Below are 10000 nucleotides of genomic sequence, written 5' to 3'. Positions count from 1 at the left end.
CGCAGCGTTATTTACTAGCCTGACAACCGCGCCGCTACCTTTACTCGGAAGAGAAATGACCGTGACTTCCTGTGACTGCGGTGGAATTTTAGATTTTTTTTTAAATCAAACGCTTTCCAAGCCGCCCACGCCAAAGGCCATTATGCAAAGAGCTCCGTGATCATGGTTTTAACTACAGATTTCCGATAATATCGGACTGCCGATATTATCGGCCGATAAATGCTTTAAAATGTAATATCAAATATTATCGGTATCGGTTTCAAAAAGTACAATTTATGACTTTTTAAAACGCCGCTGTGTACACGGACGTAGGGAGAAGTACAGAGCGCCAATAAACCTTAAAGGCACTGCCTTACTAGGGCTGCAACAACTAATCGATTAAATTGATTAAAATCGATTATAAAAATAGTTGGCTTTTAATTTACAAACAGCTGAGAAACAATAATACAAATAAGTATGGTGCCAGTATGCTGTTTTTTTTCAATAAAATACTGGAAAGGATAGAAATGTAGTTTGTCTCTTTTATCTGATTATTAATCGATTAATCGAAATAATAATCGACAGATTAATCGATTATCAAATTAGTTGTTAGTTGCAGCCCTACATAATACCTACGTCTTTTCACACACACACACAAGTGAATGCAAGTCATACTTTGTCAACAGCTCATGCACATAATCACGTTTCATCACACATATATTAACGTTGTTGCCCTAGGGTAAACTGGGTACAACACATGGCACACTGACAAAGCTTAGCCTATTGTTACTATAACAATCTACAAGGTTAATGTAGGTTGCTTTTCTTTCTTCCCCTCCATTTTTCTGCATTCTTTCATATCTCAAGTTATCATTACGTATATGTATTGTTGCATTTGAACAACTGTATTGTTGATAATAAAGGTAAAGTATTGGTATTGTTCATTATCAATAGCGCTAATTCTATTGGTATTCGTATTGCTCCATTTTTAGTGTAATAATGCTCATTGTCATTTCTGTATTATTTTTTTTTTTTTCGCTAACTGCTTATTTGCTATTACTTTTACCATCATATTTGTACATGTCGTATTTGCTGATGTTGCTCTATTGTTGTTGTTGCTGTTGTTGTTGTTGTGTTTGCTGTTGTTGTTTTTGTCTCTCTGTCTAATTCCCCTCTTGTCCCCACAATTCCCCCCTCTGTCCTCCTTTTTTTCTCTTTCTATCCCCTCCTGCTCCGGCCCGGCTGCACCAAATGATAATATAAATACATTTAATAAAGTCAAATACAAATAAGGCAACAAGAGAAGTATCCTACACTTCTCTTTTGTAAAGTAAATCTGAACAGCCAATACAGGCATCTACATCTACTATATGATTTGCCTAAGAAGCTGGACAGGACAAAAAAAAAAAAGGTCAACAGCCATACAGGTCACACTGAGGGTAGCCGTATAAACAACTTTAACATTGTTACAAATATGCGCCATACTGTGAACCCACACCAAACAAGAATGACAAACACATTTCGGGAGAACATCCGCACCGTAACACAACAGAACAAATACCCAGAACCCCTTGCAGCACTAACTCTTCCGGGACGCTACAATATACAACCCCCACTAACCTCTACCCCTACAACCCTGCCCCCCCCAAACTCCCCCCCCACCCACCCTCCCGCCCACTTCAACCTCCTCATGCTCTCTCAGCGAGAGCATGTCCCAAATTCCAAGCTGCTGTTTTGAGGCATGTTAAAAAAAATAATGCACTTTGTGACTTCAATAATAAATATGGCAGTGCCATGTTGGCATTTTTTTCCATAACTTGAGTTGATTTATTTTGGAAAACCTTGTTACATTGTTTAATGCATCCAGCGGGGCATCACAACAAAATTAGGCATAATAATGTGTTCATTCCACGACTGTATATATCGGTATCTGTTGATATCGGAATCGGTAATCAAGAGTTGGACAATATCGGAATATCGGATATCGGCAAAAAAGCCATTATCGGACATCTCTAGTCCAAACACCACAAAAAATGTCTAGCTCTAACAGCAAGCTAGCACCCCTGAATGTAAACAAATTGCATGGGTGAATGTATGCCTAACATCCACTGTAATGATACCAAGTACAATAGCGTATCAAGTCGATACTACTATGATTACATCGACATTTTTTTATCGTCACAAAATCTTTTTTCCTTTTTTTAAAATTCATATTATTTTTAGAAACTCAGGAAATATGTCCCTAGACACATGAGGACTTTGAATATGACCAATGTATTATCCTGTAACTACTTGGTATCGGCTCGATACCTAAATGTGTGGTATCATCCAAAACTAATGTAAAGTATCAAAGAAGAGAAGAATAAGTGATTATTACATTTTAACAGAAGTGTAGATAGAACATCTTGAAACGGGAAATAAGCAAATATTAACAGTAAATGAGCAAGTAGAATAATAATACTTTTTTTACAGTTTGTCCTTAATAATTTTGACAAAGTAATAGAATGATAAATGACGCAATATGTTACTGCATATGTCAGCAGACTAATTAGGAGCCTTTGTTTGTTTACTTACTACTAAAAGACAAATTGTCTAGTATGCTCACTATTTTATTTAAGGACTAAATTACAATAAGAAACATATGTTTAATGTACCCAAAGATTTCTTGTTAAAATAAAGCCGATAATGCCATTTTTGTGCGGTGCCCCTTATTTAGGAAAGTATGGAAATACATTTTGGCACCGGTACCGGTACTAAAATATTGGTATCGGGGCAACCCTGGTGTAACATGGAAAAAGATGGCCTGCAGGATCAACTTCAACAGTCTTGATTGCAAAGAGAAAACAAGTGAGGGGAAATGCTGTGGGACAGAAGTGAAGCGTCTCTATGTCCGGGTTGTCTCCAGGAAGCACGGTGTACCTGGGGATGATGTTCGGGGCCTTCTTCTGGGGGGGTCTGTCGGACAGGCTGGGCCGCAGACAGTGCCTGCTGATATCCATGTCGCTCAACGGCTTCTTCGCCTTCCTCTCCTCCTTCGTGCAAGGCTACAGCATGTTCCTCTTCTGCCGCATGCTGTCGGGATTCGGGTGAGTCCTCCACGACCGACACGTTCCAAAACGACTCGACGTTCGTGTTTCGCGACAAGGTCATCCTGTATTTTGCAGGATCGGCGGCGCCGTGCCCATCGTCTTTTCGTACTTCGCTGAGGTGCTGGCTCGGGAGAAGCGAGGCGAGCACCTGAGCTGGCTCTGCATGTTCTGGATGATCGGGGGAATCTACGCCTCGGCCATGGCGTGGGCCATCATCCCGCACTACGGTGAGCGACTCGCGACCCCATACAACTTTTTTACTTCCGATATCGGAGCCTTGAGTACTATAGATATTAATCCAATACAGTATCGTGGCATATTACAAAAGGTTTAAACAAGTGTAATGAGTCAAACCCAGAACAATGGTAGCTATTAGAAACACCAACTTATTTATTGTTCAACTTTGGAATGGACTCATGCTTTCTTTAAGTTGAAGTAAAGTGGTACTTCACTTTTCTATTTTTTTAAATAGTATTTATTTATTAATTTGATATGGGGTATCATAATACAGGTACTGAGAAAACAGACACTCCCCCCCCCCCCAAAAAAAAAATAGAAAAAAAAAAATACCAAAAATTTAAAAATGCTGTCTTTAAGTTGAAGTGAAGTGGTAATTCCCTTTTTTTTTCATTTTTAAAATACATTTTGTATAGGGAAATCATAATACAGGTACTGAGAAAACATACACTTTTTCCCTCCACCTCCAAAAAAGAAGAAAAAAAAATTGAAATAAAAATACAACAACAACAAAAAATGCTGTCTTTAAGTTGAAGTGAAGTGGTAATTCAGTTGTTGTTGTTTTTTTAAATAATATTTATTCATTCATCCATCCATCGTACCATCCATTTTCTACCGCTTGTCCCTTTTTGGGGTTCGCGGGGGGTGCTGGAGCCTATCTCAGCTGCATTCGGGCGGAAGGCGGGGTACACCCTGGACAAGTCGCCACCTCATTTTATAGGGAAATGATAATACAGGTACTGAGAAAACAGACACTCCCCCCAAAAAGAAGAAAAATAAAATACAAAAAATGCTGTCTTTAAGTTGAAGTAAAGTGGTACTTCACTTTTCTATTTTTAAAATGTTTGAAATAGTATTTATTTATTAATTTGATATGGGGTATCATAATACAGGTACTGAGAAAACAGAAACCCCCCCCACAAAAAAAAAAAAGAAGAAGAAGAAAAAAAATACCCCCCCCAAAAAAATGCTGTCTTTAAGTTGAAGTGAAGTGGTAATTCCCTCTTTTTTTTTTCTTTTTTCTTTTTTTGTATAGGGAAATCATAATACAGGTTCTGAGAAAACATACACTTTTTCCCTCCACCTCCAAAAAAGAAGGAAAAAAAATTGAAATAAAAATACAACAACAACAAAAAATGCTGTCTTTAAGTTGAAGTGAAGTGGTAATTCAGTTGTTGTTGTTTTTTTAAATAATATTTATTCATTCATCCATCCATCTTCTACCGCTTGTCCCTTTTTTGGGGTCGCGGGGGGTTGGAGCCTATCTCAGCTGCATTTGGGCGGAAGGCGGGGTACACCCTGGACAAGTCGCCACCTCATTTGATAGGGAAATGATAATACAGGTACTGAGAAAACAGACACTCCCCCCAAAAAGAAGAAAAATAAAATACAAAAAAATGCTGTCTTTAAGTTGAAGTGAAGTGGTAATTCACTTTTTCTTTTTCTTTTTTTCAATAATATTTATTTATTCATTTGATAGGGAAATCTTAATACAGGTGCTGAGAAAACAGACCCTTTTTCCCTCCACCCCAAAAACAATAAAAAAATAAAAACACAACAACAACAACAAATGCTGTCTTTAAGTTGAAGTGAAGTGGTAATTCAGTGTTTTAAAAAATATATATATTTATTTATTCATTTGATAGGGAAATCATAATACAGGTACTGAGAAAACAGACACTTTTTCCCTCCCCCCCAAAAAAAGAAGAAACAAAAAATATACTAAAAAAAATGCTGTCTTTAAGTTGAAGTGAAGTGGTAATTCCCTTTTTTTTTTTTGGTATAATATTTATTTATTCATTTGATAGGGAAATCATAATACAGGTACTGAGAAAAGAAACACTTTTTCCCTCCACCCCCCAAAAAGAAGAAAAAATTAATTAATAAAAAATACAACAACAAAAAATGCTGTCTTTAAGTTGAAGTGAAGTGGTAATTCAGTTGTTGTTGTTGTTTAAAAAAAAAAAAAAAAAAAAAGATTCATTTGATAGGGAAATCATAATACAGGTACTGAGAAAACAGCCTTATTTCCACCCTTTTTTCTGGCGACTACTCCTTACACATTTTTCAGCGCATTTCAACCGTTCCGCCGTCAAAACATTCCTCTTAATAGGACAAAAAAACAAAGATGTTTTTTGAACTGGAAAAATTCCCGGGTTTTTTTCGAAATTCCAGGAATTCCGTAAAATCATTTCTCAATTCAACATGTTACTACTTCAACATTTTTCGACCGATTTGAAAGATTCCAACACCAACCATTTCAACTCATTCAGACCATTCAAGTCGGAATGGTCTGGAAAAAATCCCCGCATTTCCCGAAATTCCCACATTTTTGGGAAATTCCCATTGAAATCAATGGGACATTCTTTAAACTTCCACAATTCTTCTTAAATTCATACTACATTCTGTCAGCATTTCAGTTCAACTTCAGCAGTGGAGCATTCACACATATTTCCTTCAGGAATTTCCTCGCCTCGTTCATAACAAGGTTGATTTTGATTCATTATTATTTTTTGACAGTTTGAAAGAAAAAAACTGCCTGCATGGCAACTTTTTCTCGTTACATTTAACCTGTTTGCTTTTTTTATTCCACCTTTTTATGTCATTTTGAATGTGCCATGGGGTTGTTAAAAAAAGGAGCTCCAGGCACTTTGGACACCTCCGGTTTATGGTATAATTACTAGCAAACTAGAGTTTGTAGGCGGTGAGACGGTACCACCTATTAACCGTTACCACGGTTACACGGCCGATACAACTTATGGCTTCGTTCTTCATGGCTAAATTCACGACAGTAAATAACTGCAATGCCCCCCGAGATAGAACATATAAAGAACGCCACGTGGCGTTTTCGGGAAAATAAAATGTCGCAATGCTGCAAACAGAAACGGAGCGTGCACCTGTGAGGATGATGTCCCCCGCTTGCTGCAGAGGTGCCAATAAAAAAAAAAAAAGCAACATGTGAGAAATATTTCCCGGCTCTATCCTGCAGTCTTGGGCGGGCACACAAAAGGAAACAAAACGGGTACCGACCCAGTTCCGTCGACACTACCGGGTACTGATTCACCTCAAATCAGACCGTACCATATTTTGATAGTTTTGTCATGTCCGGTTGCAGATTTAGCACCGGCTCAAGCACTTGGCGGCGGGGAAGTCCCTTATCAGTGTTTTATGCTGCCTATTCCCATTCCATAAGTGAGATTGTCCCAGTGACGTGCGGTGAGGTTCATGGCTGGTGAGGCACTGACTTCATCACAGTCAGATTTACAAACATATAACCCTAAAGCAGGGGTGGGCAATTAATTTTCACCGGGGGCCGCATAAGCAACCCGAGCACTGCTGGAGGGCCACACGACAATATTTCAATTAAATTTTGCTCAATATTATTTTTGATATACCGTAAGATAAATAATAATGATGATAATAATAATAATAATTTAATTTAACCTAACTTAACTTTATACAAAAGCAGATTGCTTTTGATGGTCACTTTATCCTGCATTATCCAACATTTTTCCCCATCAGATTTGGACAACCATCTGTTGTTAAAAATAGTTTTTAATCATATTTATTTTATATTGTTTTTTATATTGGTTTTATATGTAATTGTTTTTTCTTTTTATTCAGTCATTGGTGGAGCTAAGGATAATATTTGAATATTGTTTTTAATATTGTTGTGCAGCACTTTGGAAACATTTTGTTGTTTAAATGTGCTATATAAATAAAGTGGATTGGATTGTCACACCTGCCAGCTTGTCCCAACACGCATTTACCTCTGTGAACAAGTCATTACCTGTGGTTGTCTCTTTAATTGACTGCATCAGAGCTCTCATCCAAAGTTAGCGAAAAACAGTCCATGTCTCCGGGCATTATCAGCGCAACAAAGTCCAATAAGCACTCCTTAATAAACTCTCCGTCAGAAAACGCCTTACTTTTTCTGGCGCTTTTGTGAGAAATGACGAAACTTGTCCTGACGGCTGCATCTCTGGGGGTGTAAAATATGGCACAAAGTCCTTGTTGGGTTTGCAGTTTTACCATCAACGCATCAGCCTCCCTTGCGCGGGCTTCATCAGACACATTCCGGTATTTTCCCTCGTGTTTCTTCGTGTAGTGGCGATTAAAATGACATTTAAACACAGCAACCTGTGTACCACACATTAAGCACACAGCTTTACCATTAATTTATGTAAAGAAATACTTGGCAGTCCATGTCTTGTTGGAAACACGCCATTCCTCATCAGCTTTTCTTTTTTTAGCGTCTCATCACTTGTCTCTATGCACCTTCACTCACAGGTTCCCCCCGGACATACGGCATAAATAACACATTTCAAAATAAAAGCAGCACAGTTGTATTGCGCGCACGACATAGATGTTTTTTAAACTTTATTTTGTAATTTGTAATTGCGCCGTTCAATTCACTCACAATCGCACACGCGCATACGTCCACACGGAAGTAATACAAATAACGCTTTTCAAAACAAAAGCAGCACCGTTGTATTGCACACTCGACATAGATACTTTTTGAAATTTATTTTGTAATTTATGATTGGCCTCACGCGGGCCGGACAGGGATGCGCAAAGGGCTGGATGCGGCCCGCGGGCCGTACAATGCCCAGGTCTGCCCTAAAGAGTATCTTATTCACCATTTGATTGGCAGCGGTTAACGGGTTATGTTTAAAAGCTCATACCAGCATTGGGGGTTAAATCACCAAAAATTATTCCCAGGCACGGCGCCGCTGCTGCCCACTGCTCCCCTCACCTCCCAGGGGGTGAACAAGGGGATGGGTCAAATGCAGAGGACAAATTTCATTACACCTAGTGTGTGTGACAATCATTGGTACTTTAACTTAACTTTAACTTTACACATACAAACTGTAGCACACAAAAAAGCACATTTAATTAAAAAAAACGTTATTATGGTCTTACCTTTACTTATAAATGAAGTCCATGCGCCCCTGTTGTGCTGGATTAATGCACCCCCGCCGTAGAATGCACCCCCTGACGGGAGTGTTGTATCAACTAAAGCCCACACTTAAACTTTCCACGTGCAAGATTGAATCTATTTAAAAAAGTTATTTAATAAGAAGCCAAAAAGTGCAAAAACAATAATGTTCGTGTTGGAGGAGTTGTGAATGAATGAAATATGAAATCCGTGCTGCAGTCTGCAGGTGTACTTAATGTTGTGGCCCTGAAGTCATTCACAACTCCTCTAACACGAACATTATTGTTTTTGCACTTTTTGGCTTCTAATTAAATAACTTTTTAAAATAGATACAATCTTGCGCGTGGAAAGTTTAAGTGTGGGCTTTAGTTGTTATAACACTCCCGTCAGGGGGTGCATTCTACGGCGGGGGTGCATTCTCTGCCACCAGGAGGCGGGATTACTGCGAGCCTCAGCCAGTGCGTCTTTGGCAGCCGTTTTATGATTGTTCAGCACAAGAAATACGTTACACACATACAGTTGTTGACAAAATACACTGTACATTATATACCTCAGCTAACTAAACTATGGAAATGTATAATATAATTCATATAGCAATACGGTCTCACTGCACAGCAGGCCAGCAGTTAGCCGAGTCATTGCACAATCCATGTTGAGGCACAACGCAGTGACGTGCCTCAACTGGCTGCTGATCACCGCACCGTCTCTTCTCAGTATTTGAACGGCAAATGTGAAAATTCAGCGATTTTGAATAAAAATAATCTAAAACTGGTGAAGTTCAATGGAAAATAACTTTATAGTATAATCACTGGATACATATAACAATTTAATTTTTTTTTTTTCTTTTTACATTTTTTTTCTTTCTATGATGGCACATGAGGCCCCGCCTCACCTGCCTCCACTGACTGCACGTCACTGGATTGTCCCATACCAGTACCATTGCTAAGGATTCTGAAATAATATCGGTATTCATCGTTCTTGTTTTCCAGTGTTCTTGACGGTTCCTGGTGTAATGCAGCCAATTTGTATTTATTTATTTTTTTACAATTAACCAGTTAGAGTATTACAAAACCCAAACCCAGTGTAGTTGTCACGTTGTGTAAATGGTAAATAAAAACAGAATACAATGATTTGCTAATCCTTTTCAACTTATATTCAATTGAATAGACTGCAAAGACAAGATACTTAACGTTCGAACTGTTAAACTTTGTTATTTTTAGAAAAAATTAGCTCATTTGAAATTTGACGCCTGCAACATGTTTCAAAAAACCTGGCACAAGTGGCAAAAAAGACTGATAAAGTTGAGGAATGCTCATCAAACACTTATTTGGAACATCCCACAGGTGAACAGGCAAATTGGGAACAGGTGGGTGCCATGATTGGGTATAAAAGCAACTTCCATGAAAGGCTCAGTCATTCACAAACAAGGATGGGGCGAGGGTCACCACTTTGTCAACAAATGCGTGAGCAAATTGTCCAACAGTTTAAGAACAACATTTTTCAGCGAGCTATTGCAAGGAATTTAGAGATTTCACCATCTACGGCCCATAATATCATCAAAAGGTTCAGAGAATCTGGAGAAATCACTGCACGTAAGTGGAAAAACCCGTGACCGTCGATCCTTTAGGCCAGGGGTGTCCAAAGTGCGGCCCGGGGGCCATTTGCGGCCCGCAGCTAATTGTTTACCGGCCCGCCACACATTCTGGAAATGCTATTGCAAAAATAAACATTAACTAGAAAAAGTTGCAATGTTGAC

The 10000-nt window shown here is 38.6% G+C and overlaps 1 protein-coding gene across 6 annotated transcripts in view; it reads left to right on the top strand.

Moving 5' to 3' along the window:
- Positions 1-10000, top strand: part of LOC133656365 (synaptic vesicle glycoprotein 2C-like) — a 104387-nt gene that overhangs the window by 39553 nt on the left and 54834 nt on the right. For all 6 annotated transcript variants that reach the window (XM_062057431.1, XM_062057430.1, XM_062057429.1 and 3 more), the window contains 2 exons: positions 2885-3065; positions 3144-3295. In XM_062057431.1, coding sequence (XP_061913415.1) covers positions 2885-3065; positions 3144-3295 — 333 coding nt within the window. The remainder of the gene's footprint in view (positions 1-2884; positions 3066-3143; positions 3296-10000) is intronic.

This window comes from Entelurus aequoreus, linkage group LG08 (assembly GCF_033978785.1).
Source record: "Entelurus aequoreus isolate RoL-2023_Sb linkage group LG08, RoL_Eaeq_v1.1, whole genome shotgun sequence".
Classification (NCBI taxonomy): domain Eukaryota; kingdom Metazoa; phylum Chordata; class Actinopteri; order Syngnathiformes; family Syngnathidae; genus Entelurus; species Entelurus aequoreus.
The sequence above is the reverse complement of the archived record's forward strand: the minus strand, read 5'-3'. Positions and strand labels throughout refer to the sequence as shown.